Here is a 24,807-nt window from a genome sequence, read left to right as displayed (position 1 = left end):
ACTCAGTATGTAGGAAGGGACTGCAGGTTTATACCAAAGATAGATACAAAATGCTGGAGTAGCTCAGCGGGTCAGGCAGCATCTCTAGAGAAAAGGAATAGGCAGCGTTTTGACCATTCTTGAAATCTGACCCAAAATGTCACCTATTCCTTTTCTTCAGAGATGCTGCCAGACCGGCTTGATTTTGTATCTATCTACCTCAACACTCACATGCGCAGATAAAATACAGAACGGTAGAAGCTATTGTCTGTGATTACTTATTCATCTAAAACATTCATTATTGCAAACATTTCCACTGCAAACAGTGAAATTATGTGAAATTGAACCGCAAGGTATTTTTGCTGAAAGGGCAATCTTTGCATAACTGGACCTTAATGCTTTTATTTTTTAGTTATTAGCGCGGAAACAGGCCCTTCGGCTGACCGAGTCCCTGTCGACCAGCGATCCCCGCACATTAACACTGACCTAAACACACTAGGGACTATTTACATTTTATACCCAGCCAATTAACCTACAAACCTGTACGTCTTTAGAGTGTGGGAGGAAACCAAAGACCTCGGAGAAAAGCCACGCAGGTCATGGGGAGAACATATAAACTCTGTACAGACAAGCATCCATAGTCAGGTTCGAACCCAGGCCCCGGGCGCAATAAGGCAGTAACTCTACCACTACGCCACCATGCCGACCTAATGACTATTCTGTAGGCCAATCTAGCAATCATTTATCGGCCACATTGCTCATTGTTTCACCACATCTGCACCATAACCTAAATGGTGTAAGTGAGTGTTCCGGTAAATACACCATGAAAGTGGAAGGGCCAACGATACAACGGAGATCTTCCAGCATCTGCATTGTCCATCTGCAGATTCTTGTGCCTCAACAGTGTTCATTTGCTGGTGTGAGCTGACTTGCATATGATTACGAGTGGCAATATAAATGTAATTTCCAATTATGGTCCCTTGCAGCTGTATCGGGATATTTTAATTGCTAAACTTCTGTTTCAGTTGTCAACTTAAGTGTAAAAGGAAAAACAGCAACTCAGCACAGAATCCAGCAGAATATGATGATGCACTGCTGGTCACGGATCAGGATTCAGTGTTGATCGGTGGGAGCCTCCAGTATCTGGATGATGATATTCCTCTGCTGTCAGTTGAGGAAGAAGCAGGTGAAAAACCTTGTGAAAAATATTTGTTCTTCCAACTAACCATAGAAAATAGGAGCAGGAGTAGGCCATTCCGCCCATCGAGCCAGCCAATATGACCATGGTTGAACATCCAAAATCAGTAATCCGTTCCTGCTTTCTCCCCATATCCTTGGTTCCGTTGCCCTAAGAGCTACATCTAACTCTCTTTTGAAAACATCCAGTGAATTGGCCTCCACTGCCTCCTGTTGCAGAGAATTCCATAGATTCACAACTCTCTGAGTGAAAACGTTTTTCCTCATCTCAGTCCTAAATGGCATACCCCTTATTCTTAAATTGTGACCCCTGGTTCTGAACATCGGGAACATTTTTCCTGCATCTAGCCCGTCCAATCCCTTAAGAATTTTATATGTTTTAATTTTATGAATTTTATATATATATTTTAAACTAATATTTAATGGGATATTAAATTTCATTATGTGCAAGTACTTGAATAAAGTATGGCATCATTCAACATTGCGACTTCTTCAAGTGAAGTATTTGGGTGTGGTAACAATTCTGTCGGGAAATGCAGCAATGACTGAATCATTACCAGATCCATTGGCACACAATAATAGATCCATAAGGAGATATAGTTTAGTTTAGTTTAGAGATACAGCATGGAACCAGGTAATTTGGCCCACCGCACCGACCAGCGGTCCCCGCACACTAATATTATGCTACATACACACTAGGGACAATTTACAATTTTACCGAAGCCAATTAACCTACAAGCCTGTACGACTTTGGAGTGTGGAAGGAAACCAGAGCACCCGGAGAAAACCCACGCATGTCACGGGGAGAGCGTACAAACTCCGTAGAGACAGGGGAATGGGTCTAATACGTTGGCAGCCAGCATGGGCTGAATGTCTTCATAAGATTTACAGCATTCTCAATCATGGGAACTGAGCGGCTTTGCTGAAGAACCCCTTTGCCATACAGCAAGGAATCAGGCCCTTCAGCCCAACCCATGCATGCCAACAGTTGCCTAACTGATCTTGTCCCTTCTGCTTCCGCCTGGCCCATATCCGTCCAAACCTTTCCCATCCATGCACATGTCCAAGTGTCTTTTGAATGTTGGAATTGGGCCCCCATGTAGCATATGAAGTTTGTTGCATCTTCCCAATATATCGCCCAGGAGAAAGATTATTCTCTTCAACTAGATTCTTTCCATTATTGCTTGCTTGCAAATGATCTCTTTTTTGCTAAAAATAGAGTTTGCCAAACAGGATTGTATAAAGGTATATCTCTTTAAATAGATCTTTTTTTTTCTTTAAAGCCTCTTTGGACAATGGAGAAGAACCCTTGGTTTCACTGGCACCAGAAGCTCAGCCACCTAACAATGGGATGCACCATCCAGGACAGCTAATCACATGGCTACAGGATGCACTTTACTATTTTATTGCACTCCCTGCAGTGAAGGGTAAATGGATAATCTTAGGTAAGAATTAAATAGTTTATTGTTGATCTGTGGAGGGAAACCTCATCTTGTTTTGATGGATTTTGAACATAGAACAGGAATGGGCCCGACAGCCCACAATTTTTAGTTTTTCAATTTTAGAGATACAGCATGGAAACAGGCCCTTCGGCCCACCGGGTCTGTGCTAACCAGTGATCCCCACACTATCCTCCACACTGTAGGGACAATTTTCACATTAACCAAGCCAATTTACCTACATAGTAAACAAAAAATGCTGGAGAAGCTCAGCGGATGAGGTAACATCTATGGAGAGAAGGAATAGGCGACGCTTCAGGTCGAGATCCGAAACGTCGCCTATTCCTTTGCTCCATAGATGCTGCCGCTGAGTTTCTCCAGCATGTTTTGTCTATTTTTGATTTTTCCAGCATCCACAGTTCCTTCTTGAACAATTTACCTACATACCTGTGCGAGGAAACCGAAGATCTTGGCAAAAACCCACGCAGGTCACGGGGAGAACATACAAACTCCGTATAGACAGCACCCGTAGTCGGGATCAAACCCGGGTCTCCAGCATTGCAAGCGCTGTAATGCCCCTGTCCCACTTAGGAAACCTGAACGGAAACCTCTGGAGACTTTGCGCCCCACCCAAGGTTTCCGTGCGGTTCCCGGAGGTTTTTGTCAGTCTCCCTACCTGCTTCCACTACCTGCAACCTCCGGGAACCGCACGGAGACCTTGGGTGGGGCGCAAAGTCTCCAGAGGTTTCCGTTCAGGTTTCCTAAGTGGGACAGGGGCATTTATGGATTATCTCAGCAGGTCAGACAGCATCTCTGGAGAAAAAGGATGGTTGATGCTTCAGGTTGGGACCCTTCTTCAGAAACATCCAACCCAAAACATCACCCATCTTTTTTCTCCCAAGAGGCTGCCTGACTCGCTGAGTTACTCCTGCACATTGTGTCGATCTTCGGTATAAACCAGCATTTGCAGTTCCTTTCTACCAGGCACGTGCCATGAGTAATTACTCAGGGTAGGCAGTCAGTCGGCTTTTAAAAAAAAATCTTAAACCGCGCATGCGCAGATTGTTCTCCTCTCCGTAAGGTGTCAGTCGACTTTTATAAAGTAATTTGTTTTCAAAAGCCATATCTCTAAATAAAGTACCGTATTTCCCGGCAATGAGGACGCTCCTGCGTCGGAGACACACCCCCATTTTGAGTTGCTAAATTTTGAAAAAAAGGCTGGCGGGACATAGAATTTCTCACGCTCAAAAATAAATAAAAATAAGGAAAGTAACAATTCAATTTACCCAAATCTCCAAACCACCTCCATTCTGAATGCCTGAATGGGTGGGGGGTGGAAGGTGACAGCAGGTGGAGAGATGGTGGGAAAAACAGGAACACACCGGGACAAGTTTAATGCCAGACTCCCCACACGCTGTGAAAGGAACTCTTTCCCCCCCCCGCCCCACCCTCTCCCCCCCAGCGGTGCTGTCCTTTTACAGCCGCTTCCCATCAGCTGCCAGCAATGAGGGATAGACTTGGCTACTGAGGGATAGCCAAGTCTATATTTCTTGGCAAACAACCTAACCTTCAGCCTCCAAGACGTAGGTACATTTTTGTGCCTTATTTTTGGGTAAAAAATAGTGTCTTCATTGCTGGGAAATACGGTATTTTAAAACATATAACTCAAAAAAATTTACTTACAACATTATTTGTACACAAACTCCATTCTTCTCTCTTTGTTTCTTAAGATACTCTTAAGATAATGACAATCCATGTTTGGAAAAATTCATGCGCAGTACGCAGTCCACGGTTGAAAGGCAGAATTTCAGTTGCCTTTATAGACCGTTGTCATAGAAGTCACGTGAGCTGCACTTACTTTCACATATTACATGTACTGCGGATGAAAGGCACGGGAGAATTATGCCTACCTCAGAGATCGATCTCTTAGGTAAGCATAATTCTCCTGTGCTTTTACTATTTATATTTAATAATGACCACTTTATAATTTTAGTCAGGGTAGGCAGTGCCTACTGTGCCTACCCTGATGGCACGTGCCTGTTTTCTACACTTCAACTGATCTCATCAGCCTGTACTTGATCCATATCCTTCCATTCCCTGTACCTCCGTGCCTATCCAAAAGCCTCTTAAATCTTATCTGCCTCAACCACCACTGATAGCAGTGTATTCCTGGCCCCCAGCACTCTATTGTAAAAAGAAACGCCACACACATCTCCATTAAATGTTTTCTCTCTCACCTTAGAGCCTTGCCCTCCAGTATTGGACATTTCCACCCCGGGGAAAGAAGTTTCTGCCTGTCTGACTGAAGATTAATGTGTATCTCATACAATTGGAGATGTTATCAGCCATGAATCTTTTAAATATGGATTTGTATCACGATCCAGAGCTGAGTTTCCATTCTGGCTTTGCAGCCTTCAGCTCGTGTGAGAGCAAAATAAATATTGCATTTAAAAAGCCTTCCTTGTCCAAAAGATGTCCCAAAGTGCTGCTCTTTCCAAAGAGTGTTCCCCCTTGCAGTGTCAGCCTTGATATTGTGTTCAATCTCTAGAGTGGGACTGATCAAAGGCAAGATTGCTTCCATTGATCCAGAGCTGACTCACAAAGGTGAACACATTACCAAAAAGACAAGAGTTGGGATTTGTTTTAGTGGAAATTTCAAACCAATTGAAACCAATCATAAAAGCATTGAAACATAGAAAATAGGTGCAGGACGAGGCCACCCGGCCCTTCAAGCCAGTGCCGCCATTCAATCTGATCATGGCCGATCATCCAGAATCAGTACCCCATTCCTGATTACTCCCCATATCCCTTGATTCCACTAGCTCAAATAACAATATCTAACTCTCTCTTCCGATAGCCCAAAGAGCTATAGCCAACTCTCTCTCACAATCATCCACCAATGATTATGGATCAGTGCTCATTTCTTCCTGTATTCATCTTGTAAATAACTTCACTTTCCTGTTTTTCATGCAATTTTAAGTTAACAGGTTCTCAGAATATATCATTGATGCTTTTTTTTTTCTCATGCTGTGTTGTAATCTATCGTTGCAATGGATTGTACATGGGAGTCTGGAATATGAGCAGAGGAACATTTCATGATGGATTTGAAACTCGCGATCCTCAGCTGAGTTTCCATTCCGGCTTTGCAACATTCAGTTCATGATACTTTGTTGGGGCCTTTCTTTACAATTTCTATTTGAACATCAGAGAATAATTATAGTGAAGCTTAACGCATTTTAGCGCTGCACAATAGGAGCAGAGATTGATTCTTGCATTATTTCTGTACTCTTCAGTTCAATCAACCTCTCCACAGCTGGTTGATTTATGTTTTTCTTGTGAGTTTCATTTCATTTCAGTATTGTGACTTTTGGGTAATTCACTTATCCTGCCTTCTCTGCTTGAAGTAACATTTGAAAGGTGTGCAAATTGGAGATAGGTTAACACCAAACTCGAGAGTAACTGGGATGTGGATCAGTGGCTTTCCTTTAAAAGTTTGTTGGTTTGAGGAACATAATTTCTCTTTTTCATCTCGATTGGATTGTACACGTGGGCAGAAGCAATTAAATGATGATTGAACCATTGGTTGAAAAATCTTTGCTTGCACCTCATTTGACCCTCTGAGGGATCGATCCAACATGCATCTTTGTGTAGGAAGGAACTGCAGATGCTGGTTTAAACTGAAGATAGGCACAAAATCATCTACATGGCAATAGCTCTTAGGGCTATCGGAAGATAGAGTTAGATATTGTTCTTTGAGCTAATGGAATCAAGGGATATAGGGAGTTAGATGTGGCCCTTGTGGCTAAAGGGATCAGGGGGTATGGAGAGAAGGCAGATACAGGATACTGAGTTGGATGATCAGCCATGATCATATTGAATGGCGGTGCAGGCTCAAAGGGCCGAATGGCCTACTCCTGCACCTATTTTCTACGTTTCTATGTTTCCAAAATGCTGGAGTAACTCAGCGGGACAGGCAGCATCTCTGGAGAGTAGGAATGGGTGACGTTTCGAGTTGAGACCCTTCTTCAGACTAGTCAGGGGAAAGGGAAACAAGAGATATAGAAGATGATGTAGAGAGAGATATAGAACAAATGAATGAAAGTTATGCAAAAAAGTATTGATGATAAAGCATACAGGCCATTGTTAGCTGTTTGCTAGGTGAGAACAGGAACATGGTGTGACTTGGGAGGGGGAGGGATGGAGAGAGAGAGGGAGTGCAGGGATTACTTGAAGTTACAGAAATCAATATTCATACCACTGGGTTGTAAACTGCCAAGGTGAAATATGAGATGCTGTTCCTCCAATTTGCGATTAGCCTCACTCTGCACCTTTGTTCCTTGTTCCTTGTTCTTAAGCCGAAAGAACAGTGCCTAATCATTTTCCTGTGGAGGAAGGAACTGCAGATGCTGGGTTAAATCGAAGATAGACACAAAATGCTGGAGTAACTCAGCGGGACAGGCAGCATCTCTGGAGAGAAGCAATGGAAGACGTTTCAGGTTAAGATCCTTCTTCAGTCTGGAGAAGTCTGAGTTACTCCAGCATTTTGTGTCTATAGACATTTTCCTTATTCTTTCTACCACTTTCTTTCCCTCTATGCAACTTAAACCATGCTTGTTACCTCAGATGCTTTAGATCCATTGAAGGGCTGTCTCTGTTACCCTCTGCACAAATGCTGCCTGACCTAAGTCATGCTCAGTTCTTTTTTTTCACATATTTTCTCTGTGTGCCTAGACATCCTCATGGTGTTGAGTTGGGTTTATTGAGTCTAGTTTATTGTCACGTGTCTGCAGTCTGTTTTTGATTCTTGCTTGTTTGCTCGCTCATTCCACGTCCCTGCTTATCAATTTAGTGAATCTCTGCTGAATTCTAAAGTGGTTCCAAAACTACAGGCTTACCGTTCTTACTGCCAATATTTTCTTTGACGGAAGCAAAAGAGCAGCAGTAAGCCATTGAGCCCCTCAAGCCCGCTGCGCCGTTCAGTACAATCTGGTCCTCTTTCGCAAAACCACATTCCTGTTCTCCGCCCCAAACCCCTTGTCTTGACATCTGTTTATCTCCTCCATCAACATATTCAATGATTTGTTCCTCCCTAACCTTGATATAGAAACATAGAAACATAGATAATAGGTGCAGGAGTAGGCCATTTGGCCCTTCGAACCAGCACCACCATTCAATATGATCATGGCTGATCATCCAAAATCAGTACCCCGTTCCTGCTTTCTCCTTGATTCCGTTTCCCACTAGGAGCTATATCGAACTCTCTCTTAAATACATCCAGTGAATTGGCCTCCAGTGGCAGAGAATCCCACAGATTCACAACTCTGTGCGATAGAATTAAACAACTTCACCATCCTCTGAGTGAAGAGATTCTTCTTCATCGTAGCCCTAAATTTCTACTCTGCATCCTTAGACCGTGACCTCTGACTAGGCACACCCACCAGCCAGGGAAAACTTCTCCCTGTATCCGACCTGTTACGGAATAACATGGATCAGAAATGTGCCCTTTGGCCACCGAGTCTGAGTCCAGCATCCATTTACATGAATCCCATTTTATTCTCCCAGCAGACTGATCAAATCCTCAAATTGAACTACATGTGCACAGGGGAAATTTACAGTGGTCATTAACCTACCAAGCTGGACATCTTTCGGATGAGGGAGGAAACCAGAGCACCTGGAGGAACCCCACACAGTCGCATGAACGTGCAAACACACTGACAGACACACACACACACACACACACACACACACACATTCACACACACACACACACACACATTCACACACACACACACACACACACACACACACACACACACACACACACACACACACACACACACACACACACACACACACACACACACACAAACACCGAAACATTGTCACACATTCACACAGACAGACACACACACAGACACAGACAGACATAGACAGACACTTGAGACGCGTAACAGAATCAAGCTCAGGACTCTGGAATTGTGAGATAGTCGCTCCATTAGTTTGTTGCTATGTTGCTGAGCCCTATTGTAATGTTATCAATAATAATATTGTCAATAATAAATACTGTTATTAATTTCTCTTGTTAACTGATCACTTTGCTCGACCTGAGTTTTAAAGATAAAGCTCTTTGTTTCTAATCTTAATTACCCTCCCCACCCCCAGTTGAGATCTTGAAGTCTCCTTCAAGTTCCTTCCAAATGACTGTCTTAAAAAACAGGATCCTATTTCATGAGAATAATATGTATTTCATTGTTCTGCTTGTGTTTCATCCTTCCAGGTCTTTACATCATTACCCTGGTGATGTCCATTGGATTCACAACACAACTGCGCCCTGCAAGCCGAGCCCCATTGCTCTTCAGCCCTGACACCAACATTCAGGTGCTCCTCGACCTCAAGTATAACCTAAGTGCAGAGGGCATTTCGTGCATTACCTGCTCAGGTGAGGTCATTGAATCATTATGAACTGCCTCTTACCACCTGGAGAATAGTCACAAGGGTAGAGACATGTGCATTCCTTAGCACGTAAAAGCATTGCTTTGCTAAGCAGCCTGACCTGATAGCAGTATTGGCTTCCTGGAATGAAGCAGAGGGGTGGCAGTAGAGGATTGTTTTATCATACTGGAGGCCTGTGACTAGTGGCGTGCCTCAGGGATCAGTGCTGGATCCATTGTTGCTGTTTGTGGTTCACATCAACGATTTGGAATGGAATGTACAAGGCACGTTTGCAGATGGCACTAACGTTGGTGGTATCGTAGAGTGAAGATGGATATCAAAAATTACAGTAGGATCTTGAACAGGTGGGCAAGTGGGCTGAAGAATGGCTAATAGAGTTGAAAGCAGATAAATGTGCATTTTGGGAAGTCAAACCAGGTCAGGTTCTTCTCAGTGAATGGTAGGACCCTGGGGCATATTGTAGAGTAGAGGGATTTAGGAGTACAAGCACATGGTTCCCTGAAAGTGGTGTCACAGGTAGATAGGGTGGTGGAGAAAAGGAATAGGTGATGTTTTGGGTCGAGATGCTTCTTCAGACTGAGTCTGAAGAATGGTCTCGATAGGAAGGATATAACTGAAATGGAGAGGGTGCAGGACGTTGCCTCGGATGGAATGTTTCAAGTAGGAGAAGAGACTGGATAGACAATGTTGTTTCCCTTGGAGCAGTGGAGACTAAGGCGGGACTGGTAGAGTTATGTAAAATGGTGAGAGGCCCAGACAAGGTGATTAGTAGAGCCAGGATGTTCAGGTGCGAAAAAACTCTGAAATAGGGAGGCAAAAAGGCATAATAAAATTGCAAATAAGGCATGAAAAAGGCACTAATTGACAAAATAAAAAGGCATGTATTTCCACCCCCAAAATATGGTTAAAAATGATAATATAAAGGTATTCTACATTAAATGACCAAAGTTGCCTGGTTGCACATAATTACAAGCAATTATTTCAAATTATCTGGTGTTAAATTATGCCGCCTCTCAGACAGAATATGCTTCAGTTGTGAAAAACTTATTTCTACCTCAGCTGAGGTCAGTGGTGCATACCCAAAACAAGCTACAGACTCTATATTCATGTCGATATCTTGTGCATTACAACTACCTTTGAGAACTTTAGCTATGTTTTGTATTTCTTCAAGATCTTTGTTAGCTAAAATCACTCTCTCACATTTTCCTTGTATGTCTTTACCTACATCGCCAGGAATTATACGCATATCGCCAGTTACTTTATTGAAAACCTGCAAGTTATTCACTAATGTTTTGCCACATTTCTCAAGGGAAGTGATAGCTTGTGGGAAGTTTGCAAAATTGGAAGCAATAAACACAAGCTCGCGGTGGAGGAACTTTTTCTGCATGATTTCACTGACGATTCTGACTGCAGCAGATTCTTCTTCAAAACAGTTGACAAATTATTTTATGTTTTCGAAATTTGCAGCATAGTAGAGTACAGCAGAGAGCCATGTACCCCACCTAGTCAAAACGGGCTGAGGAGGTCGCGGAATCTCGGGTGCCATTTCCTTGAACATGCTTTGAGGAAGATTTTCTTGACATTGGAAACTAGGCGATCGACATTTGGAAACAAACTATGTATGTGCTTGACAATTCTATGAAGTCCTTGAGCTAAGCATGTCAAATGCAACATTTTGGGGGAATAAAACTTTAAGAGCACGAGCAGCTTTTTTCTTGTTCGGAGCTGCATCAGTCACAAACAGAAGAGCATTCTCGTGTTTTATATCTTCTGGCCAAAGATCAGCATGTGAAGATGTAAACAACTGAGTAATAGTTGAGCTGTTTGACTTCTCCAATACTTCCAATGTCAACAAATACTCCTTTGATGGTTGACCTGCCTCCAGTGTACCGATGACCACATTGGCAACATATCTCCTCACAACATCGGTTGTATCATCTATTGAGATCCATATTATGTTGCATGCAACTTCAACTCTAATTTTCTGCACAACAATGTTGAAGTTGATGTCAACATAATGTTTCCGTAATTATGACTCGCTTGGTATATGTTCCTCTGTGTATTTCTCTAAAAAAACTCTGAGAGATTTGTTTTCCAATTTCCAAATGGAATTCCAGCATCAATGAATGCCTTGCACAGACCACTCGAAAACTCAGATCTGTGACTGGAGCCATCAGTAAATGTAGTGAGGAGACAAGCTTGGGTATTTCGCTTGTGGAGTCTACACCCCAGCGATATCAACATCGACTTCTCTAATTTTAGATAGCCCTTGTCTTCTCCCTCCTCCCCCTCACCCTTTCCAGCTCTCCTTCTAGTCCTAATGTCTCTGCCTCTTCCTTTCTTTTTCCCAACTCTCCCCCACCCACATCAGTCTGAAGAAATGCCTATTCCTTCTCTCCATAGATGCTGCCTCACCTGCTGAGTTTCTCCAGCATTTTTGTCTGCCTACGATTTTTCCAGCATCTGCAGTTCATTCTTAAATAGATCTTGGAGAAGGCTGAACCAGCGGGCAGCGGCATGAACGAATGAATGACTGACGGTGGCGCCCCCGGTTTCGCCCCGGTGGTGGAAATTTTCTTGTAAGCTATACTATGTTAACACGTTAATAATAACATTAATATTAATGTGTTAACATAGAAAACGTCATTGAAATTGACGGCGGCAGCGACCCGACCGGAGGTTCGGCCGCCGGCCCAGTAGACGACATCGTCGGGAGCTCGCAGGTCACAGGTTGGTGACCTGTTTTTTTGGAGCTCCCGCGGCAACAGCTTCTTCCGCTGGACTGGAGGGCGGCAACTTCGACCACCCCGGGCCGCGGAGATTGAACCGGCCCGTTCGCGAAGCACGGTTGAGACGTGGAACTAAAGCACCATCACCCGGTGGGGGTCACAACATCGAAGGCCTGGATCGCCTCAGCGCGGAGGGAGAACAAGGAGGGAAGAGACAAAGACTTAAGATTTTTGCCTTCCATCACAGTGAGGAGGTGTCTGGTGAACTCACTGTGGTGGATGTTAAATTTGTGTTTATCGTGTGTTTTGTTACTTTATTATATGTATGACTGCGAGGCAACAAAATTTTGTTCAGACCGAAAGGTCTGAATGAAAATAGTTTCCAAGATCCAAGAAATCACGGTACAACTAGAGAAAATAGCACGACCTTTGAGCAAAACGGCAAAAAAAGGCTGATTTAGGCATTCGATTGTGTAAAAGGCATTATCCTAGTGAAATCATCAAAAAAGGCATGAAAAGGCACATGGCATTTATGGCAAAATCCTGGCTCTAGTGATTAGCAAGAAACTAATAGCAAAGGGCATATGTTGGGGCTAAGGGGATAAAAGGTTTAGAGGGGAATGTATACCACTGTAGGGTTGATGAGATGAGCATGGATGGGTACTTGATCAGATGGACTTATTGGACACAAGGGTTGTTTCTGAGCTGTAAGACTATGGCTCACATCATTGTGGTCCTAACAGTGCTTATTATGGCCACGCATTGTAGAGCTTCACATGGTGGCCCCATGCATCTGAGAGACCTGCACTCTCCAAGAGCACCAGGGCACAAATTTCACTGTCAGTCATGAATGAATTAATGAATGATTGAATGATTGAATGATTGAATGAATGATTGAATGAATGAATGAATGAATGAATGAATGAATGAATGAATGAATGAATAATAGAATGATACTTTATTGTCACATGTGACAGTCAATACGAGAGCGTGGCAAAGACGCACACACGGTGAGACCTCGTGCGCTTCCCTCCCCTTTGCTCCCACACCTCTGGGCAGCCTTCTGTTCAGCTGTAATGTGGCTGCAAAGGAGAAAGTTTGCTGAAGGCTTCCTGTGATTGCAACCTTTATAAGACAAGCCAGATGTGCACACAGACGCCATTGGGAACCATGCAACGTCCATTTTAATGCAGCGATCAGGTTAAAGTTTCCACAGTTCTGCAATGTATTTGCAAGCCCACAATCAGGCATTAGCGCTGAATGCAACACCATTGTAGGGAACCAAGTACGTGTGAACTGCCTTTTCTGGCATTTGTCAGTCATACTTCAAATAGTTAATGACATATGAGCTGAATTATGCCATTCGGCCCATCAAGTCTACTCTGCCATTGAACCATGGCTGATCTATCTCTCCCTCCTAGCCCCATTCTCCTGCCTTCTCCCCATAACCTCTGGTGCCACCCCTGAAATAGATACCAACCACAAGAAGAAAGTGGTCATTTTCTGTTCACTTTCCTGGCCCTTGGGAAATGGAAAGTGTTCACCGTTAACTGGTGTTCTCCAGGGATGCTGGATGAGACTTGGAGGATTTATTCTGTAATTAATTTGTACTTATGAACCATCTTACAGCGGAAGCCTCCCACATCTTTAAGCGCCACCATAAAAGTATAATAATAATTGACTATTATATGACAAACTTGTCCTGCCCATGTAAAACCAAACAACCCAAGAACAGGGTTCACAAATGACAGCTTAATTCCTCTTCACATTTCCATATACCACTTATCAATCTTTGTGCAGAGTGAATATTAACATTGCTGTTTCATCCAGCGAGTCAGCGGCAGATTTTAATGTAAAGTCTTTATAATCACGACTGGAACCGCAGCAGAGTCTCCTGAGTACAGCAGGATTATTTCCCGGCAAAATGCAGTGAGTTAAACATCATTACTATAATGCCAACTATTTGAATAAAATCAGTCCCCACAATGCAGCCTGCAGATGGAAATACGGCCAGACTTTGCATCCATTTTCTTATAAAACCAAATACACACTAACAGGTCTGTTGAGGAAGGAAATGCAGGTGTTGGTTTAAACCGAAGAAGGGTCTCGACCCGAAACATCACCTATTCCTTTTCTCTGGAGATGCTGCCTGGCCCGCTGAGTTACTCCAGCTTTCTGTGTCTATCTAACAGGTCTGTTTACAGGGTTAGAGATTGAAGCCGGGATGGCAGCATGTACGGAAAATCCTGGCTCATGTTAAGGTTCCGTTCTTGCAAATGGTCTGTAAACCAATTTCACTGTAATTCCGAAGATAGACACAAAGTGCTGGAGTAACTCAGCGGGTCATGCGGCATCTCGGGAGAAAAAGGATGGGTGATGTATCGGCTCGGAACCCTTCTTCGGACTGGCCTTGAAATAGCCTCTGGTTCTGAGCCATTCTGCTCACTCTGAGCACACGGCTCATTCTGAGCCTCAGGTTCTGAGTCCCAGGTTAATCCCCGGGATGGCGGGACTGACATATGATGAAAGAATGGATCGACTGGGCTTTTTTCACTGGAATTTAGAAGGATTTGAGGAGATCTCATAGAAACATATAAAATCCTGAAATGATTGGACAAGCTAGATGCAGGAAAAATGTTCCCGATGTTGGGGGCGTCCAGAACCAGGGGTCACAGTTTAAGAATAAGGGGTAGGCCATTTAGGACTGAGATAAGGAAACACTTTTTCACCCAGAGAGTTGTGAATCTGTGGTATTCTCTGCCACAGAAAGCAGTGGAGGCCAATTCACTGGATGTATTCAAGGGAGAGTTAGATACAGCTCTTAAGGCCCCTTAATGGAATCAAGAGATTTGGAGAGACTGATTCTGGATGATCAACCATGATCATAGTGAATGGCAGTGCTGGCTCGATGGGCCGAATGGCCTACTCCTGCACCTATTTTCTATGTTTCTATGCCGTACAATGACTGTAACCCGTAATCAAAGCTTCTCTTCTATAAAATGGTGCAGGCTGAGAGCTCGGTGTATATTTCAGCAATAGTATATGTCATCATTTCCACATAATCAAGGCATCTGTTTAACCCAAGCCCGAGGAATAAAGTTGAGAAATCACAGGACTTGTCAACGTTTGCTGTCTACAACACACTTTCAAAAAAGATCTGCAGAAAGAAATATGCTAAATATGAGTTATCTATAGACCTCCAATTTCCCAAAAGCAAAACTCAGGTTAATTAAGTAAGGATGGAATCGAACAATGCGAGTCCCGTTCAGTTTTTGCTGCCCCCCGATTGTTTTGCATGGACAGGCCCATTTAAAAATGTTTCAAAGCCTTTACTGTTAACCCCAAATTGAGTTTTTAATCTAACACCACAATTGCAGTCAATGTACCAAAGTGGCGCAGGTCAAAATCAACCAGCTGTGAAATTGGATTTCACCCTGAAATTCAGAAATTGCTGCTTTTACTTGTAAGGGAGAGATGATACATGACAACACATTACCGAATGTGTCATCTGCAGTAATATTAATACGTATCTAAATAATAGTAAATGTTTTATCGCCTTCAGGGAATTGAGAAAGAGAGAACAAAGTTATCACCAATAGGTTGGATCTGATCATCTCTAGTTCAGGTCAAATGCACACACATTGCTGATAATCCCACAAGCTTCAACATCCAGTCTTATAAAACAACAGGGTTGTAACCTTGGAATAGATTTGCCAACACACTTCTTTGAGTTGAGGATGACTTGTTTTCTCTATATTTCTGTGGGCTCTCTAATGGCCGAAGAGACTGACACGGGACCAGCGAAGGTGGAGCAAACAGTGCCGAAAAAGTCTCCACACAGCAGTCACACCACACTGCTCATACATGCCGAATGAAGTCATCTTTTCACACAATACACTCAGTCGTAATGTTTTGCTCATTTGTTACATTCCCACAAAGTTGGCCCTGACTCAAATATTTAATTTCTTTCTTACAACATTGGTGTTGGCACTGGGCCTCTACTCGCTGCGGTTTAGAAGGATGAGCGACCTCATTGAAATGTACCGAATAGTGAAAGGCCTGAATAGAGTGGATATGGAGAGGATGTTTCCACTAGTGGGAGAGTCTAGGACCAGTGATCATATCCTCAGAATTAAAGCACATTCCTTTAGGAAGGAGGTCAGGAGCAATTGATTTAATCAGATGGTGGTGAACCTGTGGAGGCCAAGTAAATTATATTTTTACGGCAGAGATGGATAGATTCTTGTTTAGCATGGGTGTCGGGGGCTAAGGGAGGAAGTCAGGAGAATTGGTTTTAGAGGGAGAGATGGATCAGAAATGATTGAATGGCAGAGTAGACTTGATAGGCCAAATGGCCTAATTCTGCTCCAATCACTTATGAAGTTATGAGCAAATATATAAATACACACGTACACTTTGAGAAACCAACCATTGTCTATATAACTATGATGACCAGCCAGCGGAATACATAGATGATTACAATTGTCGATGAAGCACAGTGTACAGATACATGATAAGGGAATAACGTTTAGTGCAAGGAAAAGCCAGTAAAGTTTGTTAAAAGATAGTCCGAGGGTCCTCGATGAGGTGGGTAGTAATTCAGGACTGCTCTCTGGTTGTGGTAGGATGGTTCAGTTGCCTGATAAAGCAGGGAAGAAACTGTCCCTGAATCTGGAGGTATGCATTTTCAGACTTCTATACCTTTTGCCCGATGGGAGAGGGGAGAAGAGAGAGCGGCCAGGGTGCGACTCATCCACGATTATGCTGCTGGCCCTGCCGAGGCAGCGTGAAGTATAAATGGAGTCAATGGAAGGGAGGTTGGTTTGTATGATGGTCGGGGCTGTGTCCACAATTCGCTGCAATATCTTGCGGTCTTGGATGGAGCTGTTCGCAAACCAAGCTGTGATGCCTCCTGATAAAATGCTTTCGACAGCGCATCTGTACAAGTCGGTGAGGGCTGTTGGGGACATGCCGAACTTCCAAAGACTTCTAAGGAAGCAGAGACATAGGTGTGCTTTCTGAAGCTGTTGGCCATCTCTATGGCAGCATTGTAGTAACATCCCTTGTGTACAGATGTGAGTGTGTGTCGCGTGCATGTGTTATGTGTATGAGTTTGATGTGAGTGGGACTGCAAGTGCGATTTTTACGTACAGGTCAGCTTTGCTGTATTCAGTCCATCTTTTGAAGTTAGTTATTTAACTGAGCCATCTTCCCGGCTCATTGTAATATTGAATTTATACACCGTAAAGCCACAGGTGAGGTTGAGTAATGAGCAGCATATCATAATATATCACCTCACAGTTTTCAATTATATTACCCAAGCATCTCGCAGCACTCGGTACCTCCAGTGGAAAGAACCTTAGAGAGAATAGAAATGGAATAGAAAATGTGCCTAATATAACAAATCAAAGCACATCTCTCAGTCACTGAAGCAATTCCTTCGGGAAGGTTCCCCTGGGACATTGACTGAACCAGTCCAGGTTTTGTCATTTGCTTTGGCATATCACAAACTGATTTCTCGCCAACACAGCTGGAGATATTCGACTTTTTATTGTTTTCCCTTTATTCACATTCTAAAACAAAACAAAGCATTAGTAAGTTCAACAGATGCAGTGCGTAGGCTCCCCTGCTGGTATTGAGAAGGAGGCTTCAGAAGGGAAGGGCTGTGCGATATTAATGCAGCAGCCCTCAGCCATGCATGTTCTGCTGTTTTGTCTGGAGGGCCACATGGGAATCTGCAATATCCATCACCCGCCAGCCGTGCGATACATTCCTCTCTGCCAATAACGGCCCGCAAGGTAACTGTGCATATTTGTAGCAACAGATAACAAATTCAGTGAATCAGTATTTTAGTTTAGTTTAGAGTTCAGCGCGGAAATAGGCCCTTCGGCCCATCGAGTCCTCACCAACCCGCGTCCCCCGCACATTAACACTATTCTGCACACACTAGGGACAATTTTACACATACAACAAGCCAATTAGCTAAGATAGACCCAAAAAACTGGAGTAACTCAGCGGGACAGGCAGCACCTCTGGAGAGAAGGAATGGGTGACGTTTTGGGTCGATACCCTTCCATCTACAAACCTGTACGTCTTTGGAGTGTGGGAGGAAACCGAAGATCTCGGAGAAAACCCATGCGGTCACGGGGAGAACGTACAAACTCCATACAGTCAGCACCCATAGTCGGGATCGAACCCGGGTCTCTGGCGCTGCAAGCGCTGCAAGGCAGCAACTCTACCGCTGCGCCACCGTGATCACCCAGCCTGCAGGTATTATTTGGCAATATTTAAATCCTAGTTTGCAGTCCAGAGTCTCCAGGCCCCGGGATTAATTATATTTCTTGTCAGGTAGTCTGTGCAACACCATCGAGCCTCAGCATTTCTCCACTCTATTTCTTTGTCAATTTGATGATGTGCTGACAGCTTGTTGCTTGAGCTGGAAACAAGTTTCTCACTTGTAATGACAAGTTGTCCATTTCTTTCACTTAGTAAAAGGCATCAAAAAATCAGCCGTCACTCAATATTGGGTCATTGGAATAGGTTAGTGGTTTGATGCTTCGGCAGAAGTATTTTAGTACCTGCTTGTTTCCTTGGGAGCACACCAGTATTTGCATGTTCATAAACTCATAAGTGATAGGAGCAGTATTAGGCCATTTGGCTCATCTAATCTACTCCACCATTCAATCATGGCTGATCTATCTTTCCCCCTCAACCCCATTCTCCTGCCTTCTCCCCTTAACCTTTGACACCCATACTAATCAGAATGTATGTCTATGTGGGTTGTTCGGTAGTTTATCTGTGTTATCCGAGGGTCTAAGGAACTGTGTAAGGTGATGACAGTACTCACTGCTGGTGACCCACCCTAACCTCTGGCATCTTGGAGCGGTACAGCGGTAGAGTTGCTGCCTTACAGCACCAGAGTCCCGAGTTCGTTCCTGACTACAGGTGCTGTCTGTACAGAGTTTGTACATTCTCCCTGTTACCTTGTGTGTTTTCTCCGGGTGCTCAGGTTTCCTCCCACTCTCCAAAGACATAGACGTTTGTAGATTAATTTGCTTTGGTAAAAAATTATAAATTGTCCCTAGTGTGTAGGGTAGTACGAGCGCACTGGGATCGCTGGTCGGCGCAGACTCGGTGGGCCGAAGGGCCTGTTTCTGCGCTGTATCTCTATCTCATATCTCTAAAAAATGGATGACCCATCCTTTTTTCTCCAGAGATGTAGCCTGACCCGCTGAGTTACTCCTTTACTTTGTATCTATCTCAGAATAAAACTTACTTGATCTCATCCTCACCAGTCTCCTGTGATAGATGCATCTGTATACAGGAGTGTTACTAAAGGTGATCAGTTCTCAGGAGGCAGTTCCATCTTCAAGCCAAGTTCACCATCTATTGTCTTGGGTGGCATGTAATTCATCCAAATGGGATAGACTCTGAACAAATCTGGCAGGTCGTGAGTGAACAGCCATGAAGCATTGTGAATCAGTAGCAGCTGCAGTAATGTCCACCATCTGTTACTGCGGCACGGCTAATGTGGGCTGAAGGGTCTGTTCCTGTACTGTACTCTTCCATGTTCAATGTCCAGCATAAACCTCACCTCCACTATTACTGCCAAGTAAGGGGGACCAAACTTTGAGTGTAGAACAGAACTGAGGAACTGCACCAGAGATCTGCGCTCAGCTGGTGAAACTGAAACAGTGATTACATGCTCGCTACGAAGCAAGAACAGCATGCAACAGAGCTCACAACCAGCAGATCACAATTCCAAGGACAAGTCTCACCCCGGTCAATCACACTTCTCCCCGCTCCCATTAGGCAACAGGTTCAAAAGTGTGAAAACGCACACCTCCAGATTCAGGGGCAGTTTCTTCCCAGCTGTTATCAGGCAACTGAACCATCCTATAAACAACTAGAAAGCAGTCCTGAGCTACCATCTACCTCATTGGAGACCCTTGGATTATATTTAATCGAACTTTACAGGACTTTATCTTGCACTATACATTATTCCCATTATCCTATATCTGAACACTGTGGTTTGTCACCTTGTCGTGGTGGAGAAGCTTGTGTGGACCTGAGATCCTGAGAGCGATGCCGTCTGGAGCTATGCTCCTGGTAGGGCCACCCATGGCGGTAAGATCGAGGAGGAGATCTCTAACAAAGAGCAATCCAAACCAAGACCTCAACGGTGGAACACGATGGAACGGAGCACGATGGCTGACCTTAGTGGAGCGTCACAACGGCTGGGATGGCGGATGAAGGCTGCAGCAGAAAAGGGTCTCCGGTCGTCTTGGACTCCATGCCACTGGATCCTGACCCAGATCTGTCAAGGACCGTCTGTGCACCAGTCTCCCCACGTTAAACAAAGTCACGCCCAGGCGTCCTCCATATGGGGAATAGCACCCTGGAGTCACCCATCGTCAGTCGTGACCGAAGGGAGCCTAAGAAGAGGTACACTGTGGACAGCTCAATGGAAATCATGTATATTCTGAATAGCACGCAACAAAAAGTTTTTGTTGTACCTCTGTACACGTGACAGTAAACTGAACTATATTCCCATTAGGTATTACTAAAGTAAACTTACCCCTTCTGTCTCGGCACGATTCAATTCTTAGCTTCAAAAACAGAATGTTCAACTCATAGATACAGGCGAATATCCTCTTGCGTAAATTTGGTGCGTGTGCAGATGTGGGGAAGATGTCGCTATTTAGAGCATACTGCACACCACTCTACACTGCGCACCTGTGGTCGAACTATTTAAAGACAAGTATGCAGAGACTAAAGGTGGAATATAACGATGCCATGAGATCACTGCTAAGGCAACCTAGATGGTGTAGTGCCAGTAATATGTTTGTGGCTGCAGGAGTCAGTACTTTAGAAGCTATCCTAAGACACCACATGTATAAATTCATTTGCAGGATAAATGACTCTAAAAATGTGCTTATTGTGGCCTTGTCAAACATAAGGGTTAGCACTACACGCTACGAATCCCAGCTGTGGAGACACTGGTATCGTTGTCTCGTTGTAGGACATTGATCATCTTTTAATCTGGATTTTTAACTTAAGTATTGTGGGGTTTAAAAAATATATAAATTATGATGTTTTTATAAGTGATATACCATGATTTTATATGTATTTATGATATTTGATATGCAATGCATTTTTAATGTAATGTTGCCCCTTGTCTGGACCTTGAGTCCACAATAAAGTTTATTATTATTATTATTATTATAGAAACATAGAAAATAGGTGCAGGAGTAGGCCATTCGGCCCTTCAAGCCTGCACCGTCATTCAATATGATCATGGCTGATCATCCAACTCGGTATGCTGTACCTGCCTTCTCTCCATACCCCCTGATCCCTTTAACCACAAGGGCCACATCTAACTCCCTCTTAAATATAGCCAATGAACTGGCCTCAACTACATTCTGTGGCAGAGAATTCCACAGATTCACCACTCTCTGTGTGAAAAATGTTTTTCTCATCTCGGTCCTAAAAGATTTCCCTCTTATCCTTAAACTGTGACCCCTTGTTCTGGACTTCCCCAACATCGGGAACAATCTTCCTGCATCTAGCCTGTCCAACCCCTTAAGAAGCCACAGTCTTGACTTGGTTTTTATTAATGTGAAAATTAAAGCTTTTAAAAATTGCATTTTCAGAATTGTTAATTGTTTTTTTAAATGAGAGGCTGATTTCAATGAGAGAGATGATCAGATTTTTGTATGGTTACACTTAGTTTGCAATCGCTTTGTAGGGAAGGAAGCCTGCAGTCTTTACCTGATGCAATTCCACTACAAAATGGTTGATCCGTAACTCCCTCTGACACAGCCCACCCAGCAAATTGCTCAAATATGATCATCGCCGTTGTCGGGCTGTTACCACCAGCACCATCTGGATAGCCAGGAATGGGTGATAAATATCCCTGATGCTGACAACCCAAGAATGATTATTTACAAATGTTTTTTTTGCTCAAGGTGGGAGGAAAATTACAAATCCCATTTCATCACAAAAGCAGGCAAATAGAAATGTTTAAACCTCTCTCTAGCTGGTTACCTTATTACTTCTAACGCTTTTCATGATATTTTCCTCGTATGAAACGCATCATGATTTTTCACTGCATTATAGTCATTAGGTGGGTGTGAGAAGTTGATTTTGGAAAACCGCTGATTCATTGTTGACCGCTAAAAGTTAATTCCCTTAAAGTACTTCCCTTGACATTTGCATATGGACTCTGAAGAAGGGTCCTGACCCGAAACGTTACCTATCCATGTCCTCCAGTGATGCTGCCTGACTTGCCGAGGCACTCCTGCACTTTGTGTTCTATGTAAGATTCCAGCATCTGCAGTTCCTTGTGCCTCCTCCCTTGAGCTTGTCCATTATGTGGGAACAATGAAAGTTTTGACAATGAACAAATAAAATCACAGGATTGCGACTTCAGTTTTAACTACAGAATTAGCTAAATTACATTGCTTAATGAAAAATTACATTCCACCCAAAGAGTGTAAATTTGAGAATGTTTTATGAAGGATTTTTGCATACCGCTTTTAGAATAGAATAGAATAGAATAGCCTTTTATTGTCATCCAGACCGAAGTCTGAACGAAATTTAAGCAGTCATACATATAATACAATACAATAAAAAACAACAATAAACACATATTAACATCCACCACAGTGAGTCCACCCAACATCTCCTCACTGTGATGGAGGCAAAAGTCTTAGGGCTACAGTCTCTTCCCTCCTCTTCTCCTTCTGCGCTGAGGCGATACCCCCCGGGCGATGTTAAAACCTGTCCTCGCGGCTCAAACACCGCGGCCCGGGGTAGTCGAAGCTGCCGCTCACCAGACCTGCTGACGCAGCCGCTGGCCCGCGGCCGAACCCCCGGTCTCAGGCCACCGCCACCAGAACTGCCGTCCCAGCCCCCGGAGCATCGTTCCAGCCCCGGGCCGGATCGCCCTCACGTGAGTACTGCCCACCGTCTCAGCCTCGCGCCAGGGCCGCCGCTCCTCCCTCAGGCTGGGCCGCCCCGACCGGGCGCCGCTCCTCCCTCGCGCCAGGCCGCCCCCCGACCGGCGCCAGCTCCTCCCTCGCGCCAGCCGCCGCTCCTCCCTCGGGCCAGGCCGCCCCGACCGGGACGCCGCTCCTCCCTCGCGCCAGGCCGCCCCGACCGGGCGCCGCTCCTCCCTCGCGCCAGGCCGCCCCAACCGGGCACCGCTCCTCCCTCAGGCTGGGCCGCCCCGACTGGGCGCCGCTCCTCCCTCAGGCTGGGCCGCCCCGACCGGGCACCGCTCCTCCCTCAGGCTGGGCCGCCCCGACTGGGCGCCGCTCCTCCCTCAGGCTGGGCCGCCCCGACTGGGCGCCGCTCCTCCCTCAGGCTGGGCCGCCCCGACCGGGCGCCGCTCCTCCCTCAGGCTGGGAACGCCGTACCTCCCCGAGCTCGGCTACTCCGACGGGAGCACCGTTCCTTCCTCGGGCCGGCCGTCACAGCCCCTCACGGAAGCCCTGTTCCAGCCCCGAGCCGGGCCGTCCTCACGGGAGCGAGCTCAGTGCGAGTCCTGGCGGGCTCTGCCTCCTGAGCCTCGAGGTCGCCAGCTCCGCCATTAGGCCTCAGCGCAGACGGAGGCAGAGAAGGGGAATACGACAAAAAAGTCGCATTCCCCCGCAGGGAGAGACAGCAAGCCCCGTTTCAACCCCCCCCCCCAAAACACAAACTAAAAACCAAAACTAGACTAACCAAAACGAAAATAAACAACCCAAAAACACAAAACAAACAGGACTGCCGGAGAGCCGCTGCAGCCAGAGCCGCGCCGCCACTAGGAGTCAGATTGTGAGGTTCTCAGGTTGAGCCAGCTGTTATTAGGCAACTGAACCATCCTACCACAACTAGAGAACAGTCCTAAACTACTATCTACCTCATTGGTGACCCCCCAGTCTATCTTTGATCGGACTTTACTGGTTTTATCTTGCACTAAATTTTATTCACGTTATTCCCTTTATCGTGTATCTGTACACTGTGGATGGCTCGATTTTAATCAAGTATTGTCTTTCCAGTGACTGGATAGTACGCAACAAAAGCTTTTCACTGTACCTCGGTACACGTGGCAATGAACTAAACTAAACTGAAGTGATATTCAGAAGATGCGGCATTGGCAAAGATGCCATCTTTGGGATAAGCCAAAGGCCTGTGCATCCCCAATGATGGGCATGAGTGATACCATGACACTAGTTTAAAGATGGCCAAGAAACTCCCTCGGGCTCCAGCCAAACTAATTAGTAGAACAGATTAGCTGGTTGTTATCACTTTGACGTTCGTGCTGTCTGCAAGAATCCAGGTGCAGGAATTGCCAAGGTCACAATTTTGGGCCAAGATCGAGAATCGTTCTTCTTCTGGCACATTAGGAAACAGTGCACTTGGAGCTAGTTAGCAACTATCACAAAAGTAGCTGTACTTGCAGACCCTCGTGCCCCATAGGCAGTCTCGTGAAGATTGTGGATCTCAAAAATGTGTTGATCTATAAAAATATGTTTTAATTACTACAAGGTACAACAGAACCAGTTGTGTTACATGCGCGGGGTAACTAGATGGATCTACTAATTAGATTTTATATTTGCTCTGCAGTTTAACAATCAATTCTAAATCTCAAAGCAAATTCTAATGTCCCCATAAATATCCAGAGATTTGATAGTTATGGGAGCCAGACCAGAAAGTGGAGCTGGCTGAGGCCAGATTAAATCAGTCTTGATCTAATTGAATGACTAAACGATGGGCGTTCAATCTCTTCCTGTTCCTCCCTCCGACATACACAATCTCAAAAAGGTTACACCCCTGAGCATTTCACAGGCTATTCGCCAGGAAACTGGGAGTGGAATTGGAGAAATTACAGACAAAAAAAAAAACATGTTCAACACCCTGGCACAAATCTGGGTGGGAGAGTGAACAAAGTGGAACATGAAGAAAGGCTCCAGCTTGATTTGGCCATGTGGAGTGAGTGGCAGATGCACTACAATAGTAAGATT

The 24,807-nt window shown here is 44.6% G+C and overlaps 1 protein-coding gene across 2 annotated transcripts in view; it reads left to right on the top strand.

The window, feature by feature from the left end:
- The window catches only part of disp3 (dispatched RND transporter family member 3), a 300,294-nt gene that overhangs the window by 237,990 nt on the left and 37,497 nt on the right, over nt 1–24,807 (top strand). For both annotated transcript variants that reach the window (XM_033048014.1, XM_033048013.1), the window contains exons 9-11: nt 1,005–1,165; nt 2,460–2,621; nt 8,893–9,054. In XM_033048014.1, coding sequence (XP_032903905.1) covers nt 1,005–1,165; nt 2,460–2,621; nt 8,893–9,054 — 485 coding nt within the window. The remainder of the gene's footprint in view (nt 1–1,004; nt 1,166–2,459; nt 2,622–8,892; nt 9,055–24,807) is intronic.

Source organism: Amblyraja radiata, chromosome 31 (genome assembly GCF_010909765.2).
Source record: "Amblyraja radiata isolate CabotCenter1 chromosome 31, sAmbRad1.1.pri, whole genome shotgun sequence".
Classification (NCBI taxonomy): Eukaryota; Metazoa; Chordata; class Chondrichthyes; order Rajiformes; family Rajidae; genus Amblyraja; species Amblyraja radiata.
This window is presented reverse-complemented; position numbering and strand designations above follow the sequence as displayed.